Source organism: Magnolia sinica, chromosome 4 (genome assembly GCF_029962835.1).
Source record: "Magnolia sinica isolate HGM2019 chromosome 4, MsV1, whole genome shotgun sequence".
In the NCBI taxonomy this organism is placed as follows: Eukaryota; Viridiplantae; Streptophyta; class Magnoliopsida; order Magnoliales; family Magnoliaceae; genus Magnolia; species Magnolia sinica.
Window position 1 is genome coordinate 19,852,254 of NC_080576.1, and position 27,354 is coordinate 19,879,607.

The 27,354-nt window shown below is 43.3% G+C and overlaps 1 protein-coding gene across 1 annotated transcript; it reads right to left on the bottom strand.

Moving 5' to 3' along the window:
• Positions 1–228: 228 nt before the first annotated feature.
• LOC131244071 (uncharacterized) lies at positions 229–15,720 on the bottom strand. Its single transcript, XM_058243732.1, has 11 exons — positions 15,708–15,720; positions 15,323–15,618; positions 13,236–13,454; positions 10,979–11,279; positions 8,953–9,182; positions 6,780–7,131; positions 4,706–4,885; positions 4,459–4,635; positions 2,477–2,659; positions 2,329–2,406; positions 229–431 (listed from the first exon to the last, which is right to left on the bottom strand). Exons 1-11 carry the CDS (start codon positions 15,718–15,720, stop codon positions 229–231), a joined length of 2,232 nt encoding a protein of 743 aa, XP_058099715.1.
• Between the last annotated feature and the right edge of the window lie 11,634 nt (positions 15,721–27,354).

The following is a 27,354-nucleotide window of genomic DNA, read 5'->3' on the forward strand; positions in this document are numbered from 1 at the left end:
AGGATCAAAATTGGAGCTGAACCCAACCCTCAGGCCTGATTTTCCAGCTCCAGCCCAACTCGGGTTAGGCACAAATGATCGACAAACCAGTCCTCCGGGCCCAACGTTAGAGCTTACCTTGTATTAGAAGCGGCCTCTTGCCAAATTCTATTCAAAAGAGGTAACGGTCATAACAGCAACTTAAAGAACAAGAACTACCATTCGGTTTCCTTTCTTCTCCCTCCACACCTACAGAAGAAGAAGATCTACCATTCGGTTTTTTTCTTCTTCTCCCTCTATAGCTATAGAAGAACTACCATTCGGTTTCTTTTCTTCTTCTCCCTCCACAACTACAAAAGAAGAAGAACTACCATTCGGTTTCTTTTCTTCTTCTCCCTCCACAGCTACAAAAGAACTACCATTCGGTTTCTTTTCTTCTTCTCCCTTCACAACTACAGAATTCAAGATCCTCGTCTTGCAAAAGAAAGTTCATTGTCATCACATTCTTCCTTTTTCCATCGCTGAAGAATTCATTTGCTACCAGCCATGGCCATCTACGCAGGTGATATGGATGGCATTTCCGTCAAATTCAACCCACTACTGAATTTTTTAATCGCAATTACAGCAAGGAACCGTGTCCTTGACTGGGCCCTGGTCAACATTCATGATCTCTCAGACATGTCCGTTCCAATTGCATCAGACATTTGAGGAGCCACTGATTTGATAAAGGACATCTCGTGGTCGAATTACGATCCCAACCATGTCGTTGTCGCAGGCCAAGACAAGGCGACTCACCTCATCTATGTAAGTCTACAATCAAATCTGACAAAATCATTCCATGGACACAACAGATCGATTCAAGCTGTAGAATGGAAGCCTGAGGGGAGAGGATTCTTGACCGGTTCTCAAGATGGTACTGCAAAATATTGGGAGATTGAGCAAGATAATTTTGTAGAAAATTTTTCACATCTTGCCAGTGTTCATTCGATATCTTGGAATCCAACAAATTCATCTGAGTTTGCAACCGCGTCATCTGATGGGAGTCTGAGAACGTTCGACCAACGCACCACGAGTTCTTCACCGACACGTTTCATTCATGCTGATCAATTCTGAATCCGGGTTCTATCATGCGATTGGAGCAGACGAAATGTACATTGCTTGGCATCGGCAAGCAATGGCTGCATTAAGATTTGGGACGTGAGGCATTACCGAACCCCAATCAAAATTCTCGATCAAGGCCAGTAAGATACAATCCAGAAGGTGAAATTCTCCCCACATGGTGGGTATGAGATTGGATCTTGTTCATCAGATTCAACAGTGGTTCTATGGGATTATGGCCCAGACATCAACACACCGATCTTGACCCCTTACAGTCAACACGCGGGACCAATCACTGGTTTAGACATGAGTCCACGAATTGAAGGCCTAATGGCCAACATAGGACGTGATGGACTGGTATGTATGTGGCTACATGCACAGCCCCGATCCTGTAGGTTGATATGAGATGCAGCCAAGTGCTTTTCTTTTCGGATGATTTTGTAAACAGCATAATCTCTTACATTGATATGGAATTTTAATCAATTTGATCCCCCCCCCCCCTTTTTTACTATTTATCTATAAACATTCAATGGACATGTTCTTTTCACAGATCCGCTCCGACCATTAGATACCACACAAAAACAGAGGTCTTGGGCCCAAATATCTGGTTCGTCCATTATTCAGATGGGCCATACAAAGGAAAATAATTTGGAAGGTGAGCATTGTCCTGTACGCTGTTTCCATCTGTGGGGCCAATGTGGTCGAATTTTGGGCTCTATACCTAACATGGGGTGACAAACCTAATGATGAGGGGTGGATTTCATGGAAACCCCATGGTGGGCCGAGCTAAGATGGCAATCCCTCTTACGTTCTGAAATAACCTTACCCTCTGTTTGTTTATTTTTTTTCACTACAACGCATAACCCATGAAATTTTAAACTGTTTAAATCATGCTGGGCCAGGCTGCACCTTCAGGATTTGGACATCTTCGTCCAAGCCGGATCCGTTTAGAAACAGGCTCAAAATTGGAGCTGAACCCAACCCTCAGGCCTGATTATCCAGCCCCAGCCCACTCGGGTTAGGCACAAATGATCGACAAGCCAGTCCTCCGAGCCCAACGTTAGAGCTTACCTTGTATTAGAAGCGGCCTCTTACCAACTTCTATTCAAAAGAGGTAACGGTCATAACGGCAACTTAAAGAACAAGAACTACCATTTGATTTCTTTTCTTCTCCCTCCACACCTACAGAAGAAGAAGAACTACCATTCGGTTTTTTTTCTTCTTCTCCCTCCATAGTTATAGGAGAACTACCATTCAGTTTCTTTTCTTCTTCCCCCTCCACAGCTACAGAAGAACCACCACTCGGTTTCCTTTCTTCTCCCTCCACACCTACAGAAGAAGAAGAACTACCATTCAGTTTTTTTTTCTTCTTCTCCCTCCATAGCTATAGAAGAACTACCATTCGGTTTCTTTTCTTCTTCCCCCTCCACAGCTACAGAAGAACTACCATTCGGTTTCTTTTCTTCTTCTCCCTCCACAACTACAAAAGAAGAAGAACTACCATTCGGTTTCTTTTCTTCTTCTCCCTCCACAGCTACAAAAGAACTACCATTCAGTTTCTTTTCTTCTTCTCCCTCCATAGCTACAGAATTCAAGATCCTCGTCTTGCAAAAGAAAGTTCATTGTCATCACATTCTTCCTTTTTCCATCGCTGAAGAATTCATTTGCTACCAGCCATGGCCATCTATGCAGGTGATATGGATGGCATTTCCGTTAAATTCAGCCCACTACTGAATTTTTGAATCGCAATTACAGCAAGGAACCGCGTCCTTGACCGGGCCTTGGTCAACATTCACAATCTCTCAAACATGTCCGATCCAATTGCATCAGACATTTGAGGAGCCATTGATTTGATAAAGGACATCACGTGGTCGAATTACGATCCCAACCATGTCGTTGTCGCAGGCCAGGACAAGGCGACTCACCTCATCTATGTACGTCTACAATCAAATCTGACAAAATCATTCCATGGACACAACAGATCGATTCAAGCTGTAGAATGGAAGCCTGAGGGGAGAGGATTCTTGACCGGTTCTCAAGATGGTACTGCAAAATATTGGGAGATTGAGCAAGACAATTTTGTAGAAAATTTTTCACATCTTGCCAGTGTTCATTCGATATCTTGGAATCCAACAAATTCATCTGAGTTTGCAACCGCGTCATCTGATGGGAGTCTGAGAACGTTCGACCAACGCACCATGAGTTCTTCATCGACACGTTTCATCCATGCTGATCAATTCTGAATCCGGGTTCTATCATGCGATTGGAGCAGATGAAATGTACATTCCTTGGCATCGGCAAGCAATGGCTGCATTAAGATTTGGGACGTGAGGCATTATCGGACCCCAATCAAAATTCTCGATCAAAGCCAGTAAGATACAATCCAGAAGGTGAAATTCTCCCCACATCGTGGGTATGAGATTGGATCTTGTTCATCAGATTCAACAGTGGTTCTATGGGATTATGGCCCAGCCATCAACACACCGGTCTTGACCCCTTACAGTCAACACGCGGGACCAGTCACTGGTTTAGACATGAGTCCACGAATTGAAGGCCTAATGGCCAACATAGGACGTGATGGACTAGTATGTATGTGGCTACATGCACAGCCTCGATCCTTTAGGTTGATATGAGATGCAGCCAAGTGCTTTTCTTTTTGGATGATTTTGTAAACAGCACAATCTCTTACATTGATATGGAATTTTAATCAATTTGATCCCCCCCCCCCCTTTTTTTACTATTTGTCTATAAACATTCAATGGACATGTTCTTTTCATAGATCCGCTCCGACCATTAGATACCACACAAAAACAGAGGTCTTGGGCCCAAATATCTGGTTCATCCATTATTCAGATGGGCCATACAAAGGAAAATAATTTGGAAGGTGAGCATTGTCCTGTACGTTGTTTCCATCTGTCGGGCCAACGTGGCCGAATTTTGGGCTCTATACCTAACATGGGGTGACAAACCTAATGGTGAGGGGCGGATTTCATGGAAACCCCATGGTGGGCCGAGCTAAGATGGCAATCCCTCTTACGTTCTGAAATAACCTTACCCTCTGTTTGTTTTTTTTTTTCACTACAATGCATAACCCATAAAATTTTAAACTGTTTAAATCATGCTGGGCCAGGCTGCACCTACAGGATTTGGACATCTTCGTCCAAGCCCGATCCGTTTAGAAACAGGCTCAAAATTGGAGCTGAACCCAACCCTTAGGCCTAATTTTCCAGCTCCAGCCCAACTCGGGTTAGGCACAAATGATCGACAAGCCAGTCCTCCGGGCCCAACGTTAGAGCTTACCTTGTATTAGAAGCTACCTCTTGCCAACTTCTATTTAAAAGAGGTAACGGTCATAACAGCAACTTAAAGAACAAGAACTACCATTCGGTTTCCTTTCTTCTCCCTCCACACCTGCAGAAGAAGAATAACTACCATTCGATTTTTTTTTCTTCTTCTCCTCCATAGCTATAGAAGAACTACCATTTAGTTTCTTTTCTTCTTCCCCCTCCACAGCTATAGAAGAACCACCATTCGGTTTCCTTTCTTCTCCCTCCACACCTACAGAAGAAGAAGAACTACCATTCAGTTTTTTTTTCTTCTTCTCCCTCCATAGCTATAGAAGAACTACCATTCAGTTTCTTTTCTTTTTCCCCCGTCACAGCTACAGAAGAACCACCATTCGGTTTCTTTTCTTCTTCTCCCTCCACAACTACAAAAGAAGAAGAACTACCATTCGGTTTCTTTTCTTCTTCTCCCTCCACAGCTACAAAAGAACTACTATTCAGTTTCTTTTCTTCTCCCTCCACAGCTACAGAATTCAAGATCCTCGTCTTGCAAAAGAAAGTTCATTGTCATCACATTCTTCCTTTTTCCATCGCTGAAGAATTCATTTGCTACCAGCCATGGCCATCTATGCAGGTGATATGGATGGCATTTCCGTTAAATTCAGCCCACTACTAAATTTTTGAATCGCAATTACAGCAAGGAACCGCGTCCTTGACCGGGCCCTAGTCAACATTCACGATCTCTCAGACATGTCCGTTCCAATTGCATCAGACATTTGAGGAGCCACTGATTTGATAAAGGACATCTCATGGTCGAATTACGATCCCAACCATGTCGTTGTCGCAGGCCAGGACAAGGCGACTCACCTCATCTATGTAAGTCTACAATCAAATCTGACAAAATCATTCCATGGACACAACAGATCGATTCAAGCTGTATAATGGAAGCCTGAGGGGAGAGGATCCTTGACCGGTTCTCAAGATGGTACTGCAAAATATTGGGAGATTGAGCAAGACAATTTTGTAGAAAATTTTTCACATCTTGCTAGTGTTCATTCGATATCTTGGAATCCAACAAATTCATCTGAGTTTGCAACCGCATCATCTGATGGGAGTCTGAGAACGTTCGACCAACGCACCACGAGTTCTTCACCGACACGTTTCATCCATGCTGATCAATTTTGAATCCCGGTTCTATCATGCGATTGGAGCAGACGAAATGTACATTGCTTGGCATCGGCAAGCAATGGCTGCATTAAGATTTGGGACGTGAGGCATTACCGAACCCCAATCAAAATTCTCGATCAAGGCCAGTAAGATACAATCCAGAAGGTGAAATTCTCCCCACATCGTGGGTATGAGATTGGATCTTGTTCATCAGATTCAACAGTGGTTCTATGGGATTATGGCCCAGCCATCAACACACCGGTCTTGACCCCTTACAGTCAACACGCGGGACCAGTCACTGGTTTAGACATGAGTCCACGAATTGAAGGCCTAATGGCCAACATAGGACGTGATGGACTAGTATGTATGTGGCTACATGCACAACCCCGATCCTTTAGGTTGATATGAGATGCAGCCAAGTGCTTTTCTTTTTGGATGATTTTGTAAACAGCACAATCTCTTACATTGATATGGAATTTTAATCAATTTGATCCCCCCCCCTTTTTTTACTATTTGTCTATAAACATTCAATGGACATGTTCTTTTCACAGATCCGCTCCGACCATTAGATACCACACAAAAACAACGGTCTTGGGCCCAAATATCTGGTTCGTCCATTATTCAGATGGGCCATACAAAGGAAAATAATTTGGAAGGTGAGCATTGTCCTGTACGTTGTTTCCATCTGTCGGGCCAACGTGGCCGAATTTTGGGCTCTATACCTAACATGGGGTGACAAACCTAATGGTGAGGGGCGGATTTCATGGAAACCCCATGGTGGGCCGAGCTAAGATGGCAATCCCTCTTACGTTCTGAAATAACCTTATCCTCTGTTTGTTTGTTTTTTCACTACAATGCATAACCCATAAAATTTTAAACTGTTTAAATCATGCTGGGCCAGGCTGCACCTACAGGATTTGGACATCTTCGTCCAAGCCGGATCCGTTTAGAAACAGGCTCAAAATTGGAGCTGAACCCAACCCTCAGGCCTGATTTTCCAGTCCAGCCCAACTCGGGTTAGGCACAAATGATCGACAAGTCAGTCCTCCGGGCCCAACGTTAGAGCTTACCTTGTATTAGAAGCTGCCTCTTGCCAACTTCTATTCAAAAGAGGTAACGGTCATAATGGCAACTTAAAGAACAAGAACTACCATTCGGTTTCCTTTCTTCTCCCTCCACACCTACAGAAGAAGAATGACTACCATTCGATTTTTTTTTCTTCTTCTCCCTCCATAGCTATAGAAGAACTACCATTTAGATTCTTTTCTTCTTCCCCCTCCACAGCTATAGAAGAACCACCATTCGGTTTCCTTTCTTCTCCCTCCACACCTACAGAAGAAGAAGAACTACCATTCAGTTTTTTTACTTCTTCTCCCTCCATAGCTATAGAAGAACTACCATTCAGTTTCTTTTCTTTTTCCCCCTTCACAGCTACAGAAGAACCACCATTCGGTTTCTTTTCTTCTTCTCCCTCCACAACTACAAAAAAAGAAGAACTACCATTCGGTTTCTTTTCTTCTTCTCCCTCCACAGCTACAAAAGAACTACCATTCAGTTTCTTTTCTTCTTCTCCCTCCACAGCTACAGAATTCAAGATCCTCGTCTTGCAAAAGAAAGTTCATTGTCATCACATTCTTCCTTTTTCCATCGCTGAAGAATTCATTCGCTACCAGCCATGGCCATCTATGCAGGTGATATGGATGGCATTTCCGTTAAATTCAGCCCACTACTAAATTTTTGAATCGCAATAACAGCAAGGAACCGCGTCCTTGACCGGGCCCTGGTCAACATTCACGATCTCTCAGACATGTCTGTTCCAATTGCATCAGACATTTGAGGAGCCACTGATTTGATAAAGGACATCTCATGGTCGAATTACGATCCCAACCATGTCGTTGTCGCAGGCCAGGACAAGGCGACTCACCTCATCTATGTAAGTCTACAATCAAATCTGACAAAATCATTCCATGGACACAATAGATCGATTCAAGCTGTAGAATGGAAGCCTGAGGGGAGAGGATCCTTGACCGGTTCTCAAGATGGTACTGCAAAATATTGGGAGATTGAGCAAGACAATTTTGTAGAAAATTTTTCACATCTTGCCAGTGTTCATTCGATATCTTGGAATCCAACAAATTCATCTGAGTTTGCAACCGCGTCATCTGATGGGAGTTTGAGAACGTTCGACCAACGCACCACGAGTTCTTCACCGACACGTTTCATCCATGTTGATCAATTCTGAATCCCGGTTCTATCATGCGATTGGAGCAGACGAAATGTACATTGCTTGGCATCGGCAAGCAATGGCTGCATTAAGATTTGGGACGTGAGGCATTACCGGACCCCAATCAAAATTCTCGATCAAGGCCAGTAAGATACAATCTAGAAGGTGAAATTCTCCCCACATCGTGGGTATGAGATTGGATCTTGTTCATCAGATTCAACAGTGGTTCTATGTGATTATGGCCCAGCCATCGACACACCGGTCTTGACCCCTTACAGTCAACACGAGGGACCAGTCACTGGTTTAGACATGAGTCCACGAATTGAAGGCCTAATGGCCAACATAGGACGTGATGGACTGGTATGTATGTGGCTACATGCACAGCCCAGATCCTATAGGTTGATATGAGATGCAACCAAGTGCTTTTCTTTTTGGATGATTTTGTAAACAGCACAATCTCTTACATTGATATGGAATTTTAATCAATTTGATCCCCCCCTTTTTTACTATTTGTCTATAAACATTTAATGGACATGTTCTTTTCACAGATCCGCTCCAACCATTAGATACCACACAAAAACAGAGGTCTTGGGCCCAAATATCTGGTTCGTCCATTATTCAGATGGGCCATACAAAGAAAAATAATTTGGAAGGTAAGCATTGTCCTGTACGCTGTTTCCATCTATGGGGCCAATGTGGCTGAATTTTGGGCTCTATACCTAACATGGGGTGACAAACCTAATGATGAGGGGTGGATTTCATGGAAACCCCATGGTGGGTCGAGCTAAGATGGCAATCCCTCTTACGTTCTGAAATAACCTTACCCTCTGTTTGTTTTTTTTTTTACTACAACGCATAACCCATGAAATTTTAAACTGTTTAAATCATGCTAGGCCAAGCTGCACCTACAGGATTTGGACATCTTCGTGCAAGCCGGATCCATTTAGAAACAGGCTCAAAATTGGAGCTGAACCCAACCCTCAGGCCTGATTTTTCAGGTCCAGCCCAACTCGGGTTAGGCACAAATGATCGACAAGCCAGTCCTCCGGGCTAAACGTTAGAACTTACCTTGTATTAGAAGCTGCCTCTTGCCAACTTTTATTCAAAAGAGGTAACGGTCATAACGGCAACTTAAAGAACAAGAACTACCATTTGGTTTCCTTTCTTCTCCCTCCACACCTACAGAAGAAGAAGAACTACCATTCGGTTTTTTTCTTCTTGTCCCTCCATAGCTATAGAAGAACTACCATTCGGTTTCTTTTCTTCTTCCCCCTCCACAACTACAGAAGAACCACCATTCGGTTTCTTTTCTTCTTCTCCCTCCACAACTACAAAAGAAGAAGAACTACCATTCGGTTTCTTTTCTTCTTCTCCCTCCACAGCTACAAAAGAACTACCATTCGGTTTCTTTTCTTCTTCTCCCTCTACAGCTACAGAATTCAAGATCCTCATCTTACAAAAGAAAGTTCATTGTCATCACATTCTTCCTTTTTCCATCGCTGAAGAATTCATTTGCTACCAGCCATGGCCATCTATGCAGGTGATATGGATGGCATTTCCGTCAAATTCAGCCCACTACTGAATTTTTGAATCGTAATTACAGCAAAGAACTGCGTCCTTGACCGGGCCCCAGTCAACATTCACGATCTCTCAGACATGTCCGTTCCAATTGCATCAGACATTTGAGGAGCCACCGATTTGATAAAGGACATCTCGTGGTCGAATTACGATCCCAACCATGTCGTTGTCGCAGACCAGGATAAGGCAACTCACCTCATCTATGTAAGTCTACAATCAAATCTGACAAAATCATTCCATGGACACAACTGATCGATTCAAGCTGTAGAATGGAAGCCTGAGGGGAGAGGATCCTTAACCGGTTCTCAAGATGGTACTGCAAAATATTGGGAGATTGAGCAAGATAATTTTGTAGAAAATTTTTCACATCTTGCCAGTGTTCATTCGATATCTTGGAATCCAACAAATTCATCTGAGTTTGCAACCGCGTCATCTGATGGGAGTCTGAGAACGTTCGACCAAAGCACCACGAGTTCTTCACCGACACGTTTCATCCATGCTGATCAATTTTGAATCCCGGTTTTATCATGCGATTGGAGCAGACGAAATGTACATTGCTTGGCATCGGCAAGCAATGGCTGCATTAAGATTTGGGACGTGAGGCATTACCGGACCCCAATCAAAATTCTCGATGAAGGCAAGTAAGATACAATCCAGAAGGTGAAATTCTCCCCACATCGTGGGTATGAGATTGGATCTTGTTCATCAGATTCAACAGTGGTTCTATGGGATTATGGCCCAGCCATCGACACACCAATCTTGACCCCATACAGTCAACACGAGGGACCAGTCACTGGTTTAGACATGAGTCCACGAATTGAAGGCCTAATGGCCAACATAGGACGTGATGGACTGGTATGTATGTGGCTACATGCACAGCCCCAATCCTATAGGTTGATATGAGATGCAGCCAAGTGCTTTTCTTTCTGGATGATTTTATAAACAGCACAATCTCTTACATTGATATGGAATTTTAATCAATTTGATCCCCCTCCTCTTTTTTTACTATTTGTCTATAAACATTCAATGGACATGTTCTTTTCATAGATCCGCTCCGACCATTAGATACCACACAAAAACAGAGGTCTTGGGCCCAAATATCAGGTTCGTCCATTATTCAGATGGGCCATACAAATGAAAATAATTTGGAAGGTAAGCATTGTCCTGTACGCTGTTTCCATCTGTGGGGCCAATGTGGCCGAATTTTGGGCTCTATACCTAACATGGGGTGACAAACCTAATGGTGAGGGGTGGATTTCATGGAAACCCCATGGTGGGCCGAGCTAAGATGGCAATCCCTCTTACGTTCTGAAATAACCTTACCCTCTATTTGTTTTTTTTTTCACTACAGAGCATAACTCATGAAATTTTAAACTGTTTAAATCATGATGGGCCAGGCTGCACCTACAGGATTTGGACATCTTCGTCCAAGCCGGATCCGTTCAGAAACAGGCTCAAAATTGGAGCTGAACCCAACCCTCAGTCCTGGTTTTCCAGCTCCCGGCCAACTCGGGTTAGGCACAAATGATCGACAAGCTAGTCCTCCGGGCCCAACGTTAGAGCTTACCTTTTATTAGAAGCTGCCTCTTGCCAACTTCTATTCAAAAGAGGTAACGATCATAATGGCAACTTAAAGAACAAGAACTACCATTCGGTTTCCTTTCTTCTCCCTCCACACCTACAGAAGAAGAAGAACTACCATTCACTTTTTTTTCTTCTCCCTCCATAGCTATAGAAGAACTACCATTCGGTTTCTTTTCTTCTTCCCCCTCCACAGCTACAGAAGAACCACCATTCGGTTTCTTTTCTTCTTCTCCCTCCACAACTACAAAAGAAGAAGAACTACCAATCGGTTTCTTTTCTTCTTCTCCCTCCACAGCTACAAAAGAACTACCATTCGGTTTCTTTTCTTCTTCTCCCTTTGCAGCTACAGAATTCAAGATCTTCGTCTTGCAAAAGAAATTTCATTGTCATCACATTCTTCCTTTTTCCATCGCTGAAGAATTCATTTGCTACCAGCCATGGCCATCTATGCAGGTGATATGGATGGCATTTCTGTCAAATTCAGCCCACTACTGAATTTTTGAATCGCAATTACAGCAAGGAACTGCGTCCTTGACCGGGCCCCGGTCAACATTCACGATCTCTCAGACATGTCCGTTCCAATTGCATCATACATTTGAGGAGCCACTGATTTGATAAAGGACATCTCGTGGTCGAATTACTATCCCAACCATGTCATTGTCGCAAGCCAGGACAAGGCGACTCACCTCATCTATGTAAGTTTACAATCAAATCTGACAAAATCATTCCATGGACACAACGGATCGATTCAAGCTGTAGAATGGAATCCTGAGGAGAGAGGATTCTTGACCGGTTCTCAGGATGGTACTGCAAAATATTGAGAGATTGAGCAAGACAATTTTGTAGAAAATTTTTCACATCTTGCCAGTGTTCATTCGATATCTTGGAATCCATCAAATTCATCTGAGTTTGCAACCGTGTGATCTGTTGGGAGTCTGAGAACGTTCGACCAACGCACCACAAGTTCTTCACCGACACATTTCATCCATGCTGATCAATTCTGAATCCCGGTTCTATCATGCGATTGGAGCAGACGAAATGTACATTGCTTAGCATCGGCAAATAATGGCTGCATTAAAATTTGGGACGTGAGGCATTACCGGAACTCAATCAAAATTCTCGATCAAGGCCAGTAAGATACAATCCAGAAGGTGAAATTCTCCACACATCGTGGGTATGAAATTGGATCTTGTTCATCAGATTCAACAGTGGTTCTATAGGATTATGACGAAGCCATCGACACACCAGTCTTGACCCCTTACAGTCAACACGCGGGACCAGTCACTAGTTTAGACATGAGTCCACGAATTGAAGGCCTAATGGCCAACATAGGACGTGATGGACTGGTATGTATGTGGCTACATGCACAGCCCCGATCATGTAGGTTGATATGAGATGCAGCCAACTGCTTTTCTTTTTGGATGATTTTGTAAACAGCACAATCTCTTACATTGATATGGAATTTTAATCTATTTAATCCCCCCCTTTTTTTACTATTTGTCTATAAACATTTAATGGACATGTTCTTTTCACAGATCCGCTCCGACCATTAGATACCACAAAAAAACAAAGGTCTTGGGCCCAAATATCTGGTTCGTCCATTATTCAGATGGGCCATACAAAGGAAAATAATTTGAAAGGTGAGCATTGTCCTATACGCTGTTTCCATCTGTGGGGCCAATGTGGCCGAATTTTGGGCTCTATACCTAACATGGGGTGACAAACCTAATGGTAAGGGGTGGAATTCATGGAAACCCCATGGTGGGCCGAGCTAAGATGGCAATCCCTCTTATGTTCTGAAATAACCTTACCCTCTGTTTGTTTTTTTTTTTTCACTACAACGCATAACCCATGAAATTTTAAACTGTTTAAATCATGATGGGTCAAGCTGCACCTACAGGATTTGGACATCTTCGTCTAAGCCGGATCCGTTTAGAAACAGGCTCAAAATTGGAGCTGAACCCAACCCTCAGGCCTGATTTTCCAGCTCCAGCCCAACTCGGGTTAAGCACAAATGATCGACAAGCCAGTCCTCCGGGCCCAACGTTAGAGCTTACCTTGTATTAGAAGCTGCCTCTTGCCAACTTCTATTCAAAAGAGGTAACGGTCATAACGGCAACTTGAAGAACAAGAACTACCATTCGGTTTCCTTTCTTCTCCCTCCACACCTACAGAAGAAGAAGAACTACCATTTGGTTTTTTTTTTCTTCTCCCTTCATAGCTATAGAAGAACTACCATTCAATTTCTTTTCATCTTCCCCCTCCACAGCTACAGAAGAACCGCCGTTCGGTTTCTATTCTTCTTCTCCCTCCACAACTACAAAAGAAGAAGAACTACCATCCGGTTTCTTTTCTTCTTCCCCCTCCACAGCTACAGAAGAACCACCATTCGGTTTCTTTTCTTCTCCCTCCACATCTACAAAAGAAGAAGAACTACCATTCGGTTTCTTTCCTTCTTCTCCCTCCACAGCTATAAAAGAACTACCATTCGATTTATTTTCTTCTTCTCCCTCCACAGCTACAGAATTCAAGATCCTCGTCTTGCAAAAGAAAGTTCATTATCATCACATTCTTCCTTTTTCCATCGCTGAGGAATTCATTTGCTACCTGCCATGGCCATCTATGCAGGTGATATGGATGACATTTCCGTCAAATTCAGCCCACTACTGAATTTTTGAATCGCAATTACAGCAAGGAACCGCGTCCTTGACCAGGCCCCGGTCAACATTCACGATCTCTTAGATATGTCCGTTCCAATTGCATCAGACATTTGAGGAGCCACTGGTTTGATAAAGGACATCTCATGGTCGAATTACGATCCCAACCATGTCTTTGTCGCAGGCCAGGACAAGGCGACTCACCTCATCTATGTAAGTCTACAATCAAATCTGACAAAATCATTCCATGGACAAAACGGATCGATTCAAGCTGTAGAATGGAAGCCTAAGGGGAGAGGATCCTTAACCGGTTCTCAAGATGGTACTGCAAAATATTGGGAGATTGAGCAAGACAATTTTGTAGAAAATTTTTCACATCTTGATAGTGTTCATTCGATATCTTGGAATCCAACAAATTCATCTGAGTTTGCAACCGCGTCATCTGATGGGAGTCTGAGAACGTTCGACCAACGCACCACAAGTTCTTCACCGACACGTTTCATCCATGCTGATCAATTCTGAATCCCGGTTCTATCATGCGATTGGAGCAGACGAAATGTACATTGCTTGGCATCGGCAAGCAATGGCTGCATTAAGATTTGGGACATGAGGCATTACCGAACCCCAATCAAAATTCTCGATCAAGGCCAGTAAGATACAATCCAGAAGGTGAAATTCTCCCCACATCGTGGGTATGAGATTGGATCTTGTTCATCAGATTCAACAGTGGTTCTATGGGATTATGGCCCAGCCATCGACACACTGGTCTTGACCCCTTACAGTCAACACGCGGGACCAGTCACTGGTTTAGACTTGAGTCCACGAATTGAAGGCCTAATGGCCAACATAGGACGTGATGGACTGGTATGTATGTGGCTACATGCACAGCCCCGATCCTGTGGGTTGATATGAGATGCAGCCAAGTGCTTTTCTTTTTGGATGATTTTGTAAACAGCACAATCTCTTACATTGATATGGAATTTTAATCAATTTGATCCCCCCCCCCCTTTTTTACTATTTGTCTGTAAACATTCAATAGACATGTTCTGTTCACAGATCCGCTCCGACCATTAGATACCACACAAAAACAGAGGTCTTTGGCCCAAATATCTGGTTCGTCCATTATTCAGATGGGTCATATAAAGGAAAATAAGTTGGAAGGTGAGCATTGTCCTGTACGCTGTTTCCATCTGTGGGGCCAATGTGGCCAAATTTTGGGCTCTATACCTAACATGGGGTGACAAACTTACTGGTGAGGGGTGGATTTCATGGAAACGCCATGGTGGGCAGTGCTAAGATGGCAATCCCTCTTACGTTCTGAAATAACCTTACCCTCTGTTTTTTTTTTTTCACTACAATGCATAACCCATGAAATTTTAAACTGTTTAAATCATGCTGGGCCAGGCTGCACCTACAGGATTTGGACATCTTCGTCCAAGCCGGATCCGTTTAGAAACATGCTCAAAATTGGAGCTGAACCAAACCCTCAGGCCTGATTTTCTAGCTCCAGCCCAACTCGAGTTAGGCACAAATGATCGACAAGCCAGTCCTCCGGGCCCAACGTTAGAGCTTACCTTGTATTAGAAGCTGCCTCTTGCCAACTTCTATTCAAAAGAGGTAACCGTCATAACGGCAACTTAAAGAACAAGAACTACCATTCAGTTTCCTTTCTTCTCCCTCCACACCTACAGAAGAAGAAGAACTACCATTCGATTTTTTTTCTTCTTCTCCCTCCATAGCTCTATAGCTACAGAAGAACCACCATTCGGTTTCTTTTCTTCTTCTCCCTCCACAATTACAAAAGAAGAAGAACTACCATTCAGTTTCTTTTCTTCTTCTCCCTCCACAGCTACAAAAGAATTACCATTCGGTTTCTTTTCTTCTTCCCCCTCCATAGCTACAGAAGAACCACCATTCGGTTTCTTTTCTTCTTCTCCCTCCACAACTACAAAAGAAGAAGAACTACCATTCGGTTTCTTTTCTTCTTCTCCCTCCACAGCTACAAAAGAACTACCATTTGGTTTCTTTTCTTCTTCTCCCTCCACAGCTACAGAATTCAAGATCCTCGTCTTGTAAAAGAAAGTTCATTGTCATCACATTCTTCCTTTTTCCATCGCTGAAGAATTCATTTGCTACCAGCCATGGCCATCTATGCAGGTGATATGGATGGCATTTCCGTCAAATTCAGCCCACTACTGAATTTTTGAATCGCAATTACAGCAAGGAACCGCGTCCTTGACCGGTCCCGGGTCAACATTCACGATCTCTCAGACATGTCCGTTCCAATTGCATCAGACATTTCAGGAGCCACTGATTTGATAAAGGAAATCTCGTGGTCGAATTACGATCCCAACCATGTCGTTGTCACAGGCCAGGATAAGGCGACTCACCTCATCTATGTAAGTCTACAGTCAAATCTAACAAAATCATTCCATGGACACAACAGATCGATTCAAGTTGTAGAATAGAAGCCTGAGGGGAGAGGATTCTTGACCGGTTCTCAAGATGGTACTGCAAAATATTGGGAAATTGAGCAAGACAATTTTGTAAAAAAAAAATTCACATCTTGCCAGTGTTCATTCCATATCTTGGAATCCAACAAATTCATCTGAGTTTGCAACCGCGTCATCTGATGGGAGTCTGAGAACGTTCGACCAACGCACCACGAGTTCTTCACCGACACGTTTCATCCATGCTGATCAATTCTGAATCCCGGTTCTATAATGCGATTGGAGCAGATGAAATGTACATTGCTTGGCATCGGCAAGCAATGGCTGCATTAAGATTTGGGACGTGAGGCATTACCTGACCCCAATCAAAATTCTCGATCAAGGCCAGTAAGATGCAATCCAGAAGGTGAAATTCTCCCCACATCGTGGGTATGAAATTGGATCTTGTTCATCAGATTCAACAGTGGTTCTATGGGATTATGGCCCAGCCATCGACACACCGGTCTTGAGCCCTTACAGTCAACACGCAGGACCAGTCACTGGTTTAGACATGAGTCCACGAATTGAAGGCCTAATGGCCAACATAGGACGTGATGGACTGGTATGTATGCGGCTACATGCATAGCCCCGATCCTATAGGTTGATATGAGATGCAGCCAAGTGCTTTTCTTTTTGGATAATTTTGTAAACAGCACAATCTCTTACATTGATAGGGAATTTTAATCAATTTAATTCCCCCCCCCCCCCCCCTTTTTTACTATTTGTCTATAAACATTCAATGGACATGTTCTTTTCACAGATCCGCTCCGACCATTAGATACCACACAAAAACAAAGGTCTTGGGCCCAAATATCTAGTTCGTCCATTATTCAGATGGGCCATACAAAGGAAAATAATTTGGAAGGTGAGCATTGTCATGTACGCTGTTTCCATCTGTGGGGCCAATGTGGCCGAATTTTGGGCGCTATACCTAACATGGGGTGACAAACCTAATGGTGAGGGGTGGATTTCATGGAAACCCCATGGTGGGCTGAGCTAAGCTTGCAATCTCTCTTACGTTCTGAATAACCTTACCCTCTGTTTGTTTTTTTTTTCACCACAACGCATAACCCATGAAATTTTAAACTGTTTAAATCATGATGGGCCAGGCTGCACCTACAGGATTTGGACATCTTCGTCCAAGCCCGATCCATTTAGAAACAGGCTCAAATTTGGAGCTGAACCCAACCCTCAGGCCTGATTTTCCAACTCCAGCCCAACTCGGGCTAGGCACAAATGATCGACAAGCCAGTCCTCCGGGCCCAACGTTAGAGCTTACCTTGTTTTAGAAGTGGCCTCTTGCCAACTTCTATTCAAAAGAGGTAACAGTCATAACGGCAACTTAAAGAACAAGAACTACCATTCTGTTTCCTTTTTTCTCCCTCCACACCTACAGAAGAAGAAGAACTACCATTCGGTTTTTTTCTTCTTCTCCCTCCATAGCTATAGAAGAACTACCATTCAGTTTCTTTTCTTCTTCCCCCTCCACAGTTACAGAAGAACCACCATTCGGTTCTTTTCTTCTTCTCCCTCCACAACTACAAAAGAAGAAGAACTATCATTCGGTTTCTTTTCTTCTTCTCCCACCACAGTTACAAAAGAACTACCATTCGGTTTCTTTTCTTCTTCTCCCTCAACAGCTAAAGAATTTAAGATCCTCGTACTTCAAAAGAAAGTTCATCGTCATCACATTCTTCCTTTTTCCATCGCTGCATAATTCATTTGTTACTAACCATGGCCATCTATGTAGGTGATATGGATGGTATTTTCGTTAAATTCAGCCCACAGCTGAATTTTCGAATCGCAGTTACAGCAAGGAACCGCGTCCTTAACCGGGCCCTGGTCAACATTCATGATCTCTCAGACATGTCCGTTCCAATTGCATCAGACATTTGAGGAACCAATGATTTGATAAAGGACATCTCGTGGTCGAATTACGATCCCAACAATGTCGTTGTCGCAGGCCAAGACAAGGCGGCTCACCTCATCTGTGTAAGTCTACAATCAAATCCAACAAAATCATTCCATGGACACAACATATTGATTCAAGATGTATAATGGAAGCCTGGGAGGAGAGAATTCCTAACCGGTTCTCAAGATGGTACTGCAAAATATTGGAAGATTGAGCAAGACAATCTTGTAGAAAATTTTCCACATCTTGCCAGTGTTCATTCAATATCTTGGAATCCAACAAATTCATCTGAGTTTGCAACTGCATCATTTGATGGGTGTCTGCGAACGTTCGACTAACGCACCACGAGTTCTTCACCGACACGTTTCATCCATGCTAATCAATTCTGAATCCCAGTTCTATCATGCGATTAGAGCAGACGAAATGTACATTGCTTGGCATCGGCAAGCAATGGCTGCATTAAGATTTGGGATGTGAGGCAGTACCAGACCCTAATCAAAATTCTCGATCAAGGCCATAAAGATACAATCCAGAAGGTGAAATTCTCCCCACATCGCGGGTATGATATTGGCTCTTGCTCACCAGATTCAACAGTAGTTCTACGGGATTATGGCGTAGCCATCGACACACCGGTCTTAACCCCTTACAGTCAACACGCAAGACCAGTCACTGGTTTAGACATGAGTCCACGAATTGAAGGCCTAATGGCCAACACAAGATGTGATGGACTTGTATGTATGTGGCTACATGCACAGCCCCGACCCTGTAGGTTGATATGAGATGCAGCCAGGTGCTTTTCTTTTTGGATGATTTTGTAAACAGCACTATCTCTTACATTGATATGGAATTTCAATCAATTTGCTCCTTTTTCTTCCCCCCATTTTTTTACTATTTATCTATAAACATTCAATGGACATGTTCTTTTTACAAATCCGCTCCGACCATTAGATACCACACCAAAACAGAGGTCTTGGGCCCAAATATCAGGTCCATCCATTATTAAGATGGGCCATACAAAGGAAAATAATTTGGAAGGTGAGCATTGTCCTGTACGCTGTTTCCAAGTGTGGGGCCAATGTGGCCGAATTTTGGGCTCTAGACCTAACGTGGGGTGACAAACCTAATGGTCAGGGGTGGATTTCATGGAAACCCCATGGTGGGCCGAGCTAAGCTCGCAATCCCTCTTGCATTGTGAAATAACCTTACCCTCTGCTTGTTTTTTTTTCACTACAATGCATAACCCATGAAATTTTAAACTGTTTAAATCATGCTGGGCCAGGCTGCACTGACAGGATTTGGACATCTTCGTCCAAGCCCGGTCCATTTAGAAACGGGCTCAAAATTGGAGCTGAACACAACCCTCAAGCCTAATTTTCCAGGTCTGGCCCAACTCGGGTAAGGCACAAATGATCAACAGGCCAGTCCGGCGGGCCCAACGTAAGAACTTACCTTGTATTAGAAGCGGCCTCTTCCTGACTTCTATTCAAAAGAGCTAACGGTTATAACGGCAACTTAAAGAACAAGAACTACCATTCAGTTTCCTTTCTTCTTCTCCCTCCACAGCTACAGAAGAAGAAAAACTACCATTCGGTTTCTTTTCTTCTTCTCCCTCCACAGCTAAAGAAGAACTACCATTCGGTTTCTTTTCTTCTTCTCCCTCTACAACTACAGAAGAACTACCATTCGGTTTCTTTTCTTCTTATCCCTCCACAACTACAAAAGAAGAAGAACTACCATTCGGTTTCTTTTCTTCTTCTCCCTCCACAGCTACAGAATTCAAGATCCTTGTCCTGCAAAAGAAAGTTCATTGTCATCACATTCTTCCTTTTTCCATCACTGCAGAATTCATTTGCTACCAGCCATGGCCATCTATGCAGGTGATATGGATGGCATTTCTGTCAAATTCGACCCACTACTAAATTTTTGAATTGTAGTTACAGCAAGGAACCGCGTCCTTGACTGGGCCCTGGTCAACATTCATGATCTCTCAGACATGTCCGTTCCAATTGCATCAGACATTTGGGGAACCACTGATTTGATAAAGGACATCTCGTGGTCGAATTACGATCTCAACCATGTCGTTGTCGTAAGCCAAGACAAGGCAGCTCACCTCATCTATGTAAGTCTACAATCAAATCTGACAAAATCATTCCATGGACACAACAGATCGATTCAAGCTGTAGAATGGAAGCCTGAGGGGAGAGGATTCTTGACCAGTTCTCAAGATGGTACTGCAAAATATTGGGAGATTGAGCAAGACAAATTTGTAGAAAAATTTTCACATCTTGCCAGTGTTCATTCAATATCTTGGAATCCAATAAATTCATCCGAGTTTACAACCGCGTCATCTGATGGGTGTCTGAGAACGTTCGACTAACGCGCCACGAGTTCTTCATTGGCACGTTTCATCCACGCTAATCAATTCCGAATCCCGGTTCTATCATGCGATTGGAGCAGATGAAATGTACATTGCTTGGCATCGGCAAGCAATGGCTGCATTAAGATTTGGGTCATGAGGCATTACCAGACCCTAATAAAAATTCTTGATCAAGGCCAGTAAGATACAATCTAGAAGGTGAAATTCTCCCCACATCGTGGGTATGAGATTGATACTTGTTCATCAGATTCAATAGTGGTTCTATGGGATTATGGCGCAGCCATCGACACACCGGTCTTGACCCCTTACAGTCAACACGCGGGACCAGTCACTGGTTTAGACATGAGTCCACGAATTGAAGGCCTAATGGCCAGCACAGGACGTGATGGACTGGTATGTATGTAGCTACATGCACAGCCCCGATCCTATAGGTTGATATGAGATGCAGCCAAGTGCTTTTCTTTTTGGATGATTTTGTAAACAGCACAATCTCTTACACTGATATGGAATTTTGATCAATTTTCTCCTTTTTCTCTCTCCCTCCCCCCCCCGCTCCCTTTTTTTTTACTATTTGTCTATAAACATTCAATGGACATGATCTTTTCACAGATCTGCTCCGACCATTAGATACCATACAAAAACGAAGGTCTTGGGCCCAAATATCAGGTCCATCCATTATTCAGATGGGCCATACAAAGGAAAATAATTTGGAAGGTGAGCATTGTCCTGTACACTGTTTCCAACTGTGGGGCCGATGTGGCCGAATTTTGGGCTCTAGACCTAACGTGGGGTGATAAACCTAATGGTCAGGGTTGGATTTCATGGAAACCCCATGTGGGCCGAGCTAAGCTCGCAATCCCTCTTGCGTTTTGAAATAACATTTCCCTCTGTTTGTTTTTTTTTTTTCACTACAACGCATAACCTATAAAATTTTAAACGGTTTAAATCATGCTAGGTCAGGCCGCACCAACAGGATTTGGAGATCTTCATCGAAGCCCGGTCCATTTAGAAACGGGCTCAAAATTGAAGCTGAACCCAGCCCTTAGGCCTGATTTTTCTGCTCCAGCCCAACTTGGGTTAGGCACAAATGATCGACAGGTCAGTCCTGCGGGCCCAACGTTAGAGCTTACCTTGTATTAGAAGTTGCCTCTTACCGACTTCTATTTAAAAGAGCTAACGGTTATAACAGTAACTTAAAGAACAAGAACTACCATTCGGTTTCCTTTCTTCTTCTCCCTCCACAGCAACAGAAGCAGAAGAACTACCAATCGGTTTCTTTTCTTCTTCTCCCTCCACAACTACAAAAGAACTACCATTCAGTTTCTTTTCTTCTTCTCCCTCCACAGTTACAGAAGAACTACCATTCGGTTTCTTTTCTTCTTCTCCCTCCACAGCTAAAGAAGAAGAAGAACTACCATTCGGTTTCTTTTCTTCTTCTCCCTCCACAGCTACAGAAGAACTACCATTCGGTTTCTTTTCTTCTTCTCCCTCAACAACTACAGAATTCAAGATCCTCGTCCTGCAAAAGAAAGTTCATCGTCATCACATTCTTCCTTTTTCCATCGCTGCAGAATTCATTTACTACCAGCCATGGCCATCTATGCAGGTGATATGGATGGCATTTCTGTCAAATTCAGCCCACTGCTGAATTTTCAAATTGCAGTTACAGCAAGGAACCACGTCCTTGACCAGACCCTGGTCAACATTCAGGATCTCTCAGACATGTCCGTTCCAATTGCATCAGACATTTGAGGAACCAATGATTTGATAAAGGACATCTCGTGGTCGAATTACGATCCCAACCATGTCGTTGTCGCAAGCCAAGACAAGGCGGCTCACCTCATCTATGTAAGTCTACAATCAAATCCGACAAAATCATTCCATGGACACAACATATCGATTCAAGCTGTAGAATGGAAGCCTAAGGGGAGAGGATTCTTAACCGGTTCTCAAGATGGTACTGCAAAATATTGGGAGATTGAGCAAGACAATTTTGTAGAAAATTTTCCACATCTTGCCAGTGTTCATTCAATTTCTTGGAATCCAACAAATTCATCTGAGTTTGCAACTACGTCATCTGATGGGTGTCTGAGAACGTTCGACTAATGCACCACGAGTTCTTCACCGACACGTTTCATCCACGCTGATCAATTCTGAATCCCAGTTGTATCATGCGATTGGAGCAGACGAAATGTACTGCATTAAGATTTGGGACGTGAGGCAGTACCGGACCCCAATTAAAATTCTTGATCAAGGCCACAAAGATACAATCCAGAAGGTGGAATTCTCCCCACATTGTGGGTATGAGATTAGCTCTTGTTCATCAGATTCAACAGTGGTTCTATGGGATTATGGCCTAGCCGTCGACACACCGGTCTTGACCCCTTACAGTCAACACGCGGGACCAGTCACTGGTTTAGGCATGAGTCCACGAATTGAAGGCCTAATGGCCAACACAAGACGTGATGGATTGGTATGTATGTGGGTACATGCACAGCCCCGATCCTGTAGGTTGATATGAGATGTAGCCAGGTGCTTTTCTTTTTGGATGATTTTGTAAACATCACAATCTCTTACATTGATATGGAATTTCGATCAATTTGCTCCTTTTTCTTCCCCCCTTTTTTTACTATTTGTCTATAAACATTCAATGGACATGTTCTTTTCACAAATCCGCTCCGACCATTAGATACCACACCAAAACAGAGGTCTTGGGCCCAAATATCAGGTCCATCCATTATTAAGATGGGCCATACAAAGGAAAATAATTTGGAAGGTGAGCATTGTCTTGTATGCTATTTCCAACTGTGAGGCCGATGTGGCCGAATTTTGGGCTCTAAACCTAACGTGGGGTGACAAACCTAATGGTCAAGGGTGGATTTCATGGAAACCTCATGGTGGGCCAAGCTAAGCTCGTAATCCCTCTTGCGTTCTGAAATAACCTTGCCCTCTGTTTGTTTTTTTTTTCACTACAACGCATAACCCATGAAATTTTAAACTGTTTAAATCATGTTGAGTCAGGCCGCACCGACAGGATTTGGACATCTTCGTCCAAGCCCAGTCCATTTAGAAACGGGCTCAAAATTGGACCTAGGGAGAAGTTGACTAATAATGCAGGGGCATTTTCACACCGGGCTCGAGTGGGGTCGCCTGTGGGATGCAAGGGCACACTCGGGGTGGGCGGGGCCCACGAGAGAGTTCTCGTGTTCAAGACTCCTCACTGGTGGTGATTAATGCGCATTTCACACTGGGCTCAAGTGGGGTAGCCTATGGGATGCTGGAACACACTCGGAATGGGTGACTCGTGTGAGGTGGTACCCATGTGTTTTAGGGCCCACGAGGGGGGTTCGGTCAAGGTCCTAACCCATGAGATGTGGGGTCTGGGCTATGAGATAAAGGGATTAACTCGCCATGCTCTAACAATTTGAGCTTTTAGAGCAAGTAGTTAATTGTCCTGCATCAAATTGGTATCAGAACGGGAGGTCTCGTGTTCGAGACTCTTCACCAGGGGTGATTAATGCAGGGGCATTTTCACACCGGGCTGGAGTGGGGTCGCCTGTAGGATGCAAGGGCACACTCGGGGTGGGCGGTGCCTACGAGGGAGGTCTCGTGTTTGAGACTCCTCACCGAGGGTGATTAATGCGCATTTCATACCGGGCTCGAGTGGGGTAACCTGTGGGATGCGAACACACTTGGGGTGGGTGGCTCGTGTGAGGCAGTACCCATGTGATTTGGGGCCCATGAGGGGGGTCGGCCAAGGTCCTAACCCATGAGATGTGGGGCCTCGACTATGAGATAAAAGGATTAATTCACCATGCTCTAACAGTTCAAGCTTTTAGAGCAAGTGGCTAATTGTCCTGCATCAACTAAGCATCACTTAGTCATGGGAATGAACAGGTCATTCACTCACACAATCTTGTATGGCTTGGGATGCGTCTGAGGTTTCAATTTTAACTTGTCCACCATGCTTTGTGAGACCACATTCATGTTATTACCTCCATTAATAATGACCTTAACAACCTCCCACATGATTAGGGGTGTACACGAACCGAGTTAGCTCGATTAGCTCGCTTGACTCGACTCGAAAAAGTTCAATTCGACTCAGTTCGGCTCAAAAAATCAGCTCGAGTCGAGTTCAAGCTGGCCCCAGCTCGACTCAACTCAGATAAAACCCGGCTCGAATCGAACACAGATCGAACCAGTTCAATAACTCGGTCACTTTGATATTGATGTTGCTCACCAAGTGTTTGATGAAATGACTCAACAAAGTGTGGCTAGTGGCAAGGAAGGTATGTCTCACTCTTAAAGAAGGTATGAAATGACTCACCAATCCTTGTCCTGACCAATAGGACCCAGCTGTGAATCGGCCAATCACCTTGTTTGAAAATGTCTCACTCTTAAAAGTACAAAGGCCCTCCAGCTGTGTGCTTTGGACAGTCGAATCTTCAATAATCTAATTTTAATTTTTAGTACTTTGATCAGTACAGCTATCAACTTAGTAGCGGACAACAACTCCATTTTTATATGAGAACTAATTAATTACAGGCAACGACCAAAACCACTTGTGTTGTTGTAACATCTTTCATGCTGATGTGCTACTTTTGTAGGCTGCACTAAGAAAATCACCAACAAGTTTAAAGGTGCAGCCTAGGTGTTTGTGAAAATGTTACACAGGTGAACTCGGCTCGATCTTGGCTCGAACTCGACTCAAACTAGCCCGAGCTGCTGACCGAACCGAGCCAAGCTGGCCTGAGCCAAGTTCAAGTTGAGGTCAGCTAGTGGCTGAGCCGAGTCGAGCTGAGGCCAGCTCGACTCAGTTCAACTCGATGTACACCCCTACACACGATACTCGTGAATGGAAAATATTCGTTTGTAGTCAGTTAGTCATCTTGAGCATCCTCCTTTGGTGTTGTCAGAATCCTTTTGACCACCAATGATAACTTGTTTTCATTTAGGCCATTGAGGCCTTCCTCAAGTTCATACTCATCTTATGGATTATTTGTGTGTTGATGCTCCACTTGGTTTGCAATGAAGTCTTCTGTCTCGCAAAATTGGAGATTGTGAGAGGGACACTCAATCGCGTAATGTCCATGACCACCACACTTAAAGCAATTGTTGGTCGACCTCCCTTACGTTGCTACAACAGACTTTCCATTTATATCACCATTTCAAGGAAGAGGATTGGAAACAGATGAGGCAGAGTTCTGACCAATTTTGTAATCTCAGGGTAAGTTAGTGCGGGGTAAGAATGCTTGTGGGAACTAAGTGGAGCCATTAGTAAGAGGACGGGTGAATGCATAGCCCCTGCCTTGAGGGTTACCACACACCTTATCGCCAACTTCTGCTCCTGCACTTTTCGGGCCATTTGATATGCCTCGTCTATACTGTTGAACCGAACAATTGCCAACTCTCTTCCAATCTTGAACCGTAGCCCATTACAATAACACGCCACTTGTTCTCTTCTGGTTTCTGTTAAGCGGCACCGAATGACTAAGACATAATTAGTGTTTTAAATATCGATGATATCAGCCAATATATCCCATGATATATTTTGTATCCCACCTGTGCGATGCGAAACACACAAGTAGTGCCGATATATCCCACCTATTCGATCCAATGAGCATTTTTTATTTTCGATCCATGTTTTTATTGTAAATCATGTTAAACCAGTGTTAAATTGTTACAAATATATGATTCTTCATATTGTCCATTAAAAATCATGGATTTGGAACTTCGATTTAAGATTTAGGGGAGATGGGCCAAGTTGTGAAAAATTGAGAAAAATCAAAATTTCTCAATTTCTCGGAAATCAGTTACAATCTTTGTATCCAAACACAAAATTAAACATGTAAACTAATCTAGTGATTCTTCTTTTGCTTTTCAATGTATTGCTTGTGTTTCCCTGCATGTCTTCTTTCGTTTATAAATTATATGAATAGACATTGAATATGCTTACATTAGTTCAGTTGGTAAGTGCATATATTAGGACCCCATACAAAGGAAACCCTTATTATGTGCACTTTTTTTGTAATATTTTTATTTTCAAGTATGTATTGGTGTCTTTGTCAACAATATCTGAAGTTTCATTGAAAAATTTAACTAATTTCTCAATGTTCCCATGTTTCCCAACAATGGTGATACATTACGCGATACAACCAATATATCCCATGCAATAACCGATATGTATCTGTATCCCAAGGGTGCGATACATTACACGATAACAATATTTAAAACATTGAATTGTCTTGTCAAAGTGTGAGCAGCTCTTGAAAAGAAGTTGTCTCATAATCTAGTGGTAGAAACCTTCGCTTCATTCTTGCTTTCATTTCTTCCCAATTACTTATGCGAGGAAGGCCACATCGTTTTAAATCTTCTTTGATGTCGTACCACCAGTCTTGAGTTGCGCCTTTAAGTTTCAAGGTAGCAAAACACAACTTGACAACTCCTTCCATTTCGTACCAAGGAAAATATCGCTCCATTGACTTTAGCCAATCATTGAACACTTTGGGATCCAAATTAACATCATAATCTGGAATATCAATCTTAACATGTTTGGCGGGATCAGGAGTGTGAATATTCCTTCCTCCTTCGAGATAAATTGGATGATCCTGTCGGAGGTTGTTCATCCCTTTGGCTCTCGGTTGTGCATAACGATGTTGTTGGGGACCATAGCCAGGTTCATATTCTTCTTCTTGAAAATTACCATTCCGACCAGGATGCCTTGAGTCAACATTTTCGAACTCCAATTCTCCATCAAGGTCATCCATAGATGTTTGGGGGTCTGGCTTGATTCCCTTATTTGCATTTTCAAGAACAATAATACGTCCTTCCAAAGCATTCATTCTACCTATGGAACGGGCCTCCAAGCCATCCACTTGTTTTGTGATCAAATTAACCACTTGTTGAAAGGTTGTGACAGTTTCATCTTAAGGTTGTGTAGCCATCTGAAGATTGTAAATCGTCCCTCTTCTAGTGTGGTGCATAAGACAGCAATCTTTTGCAAAG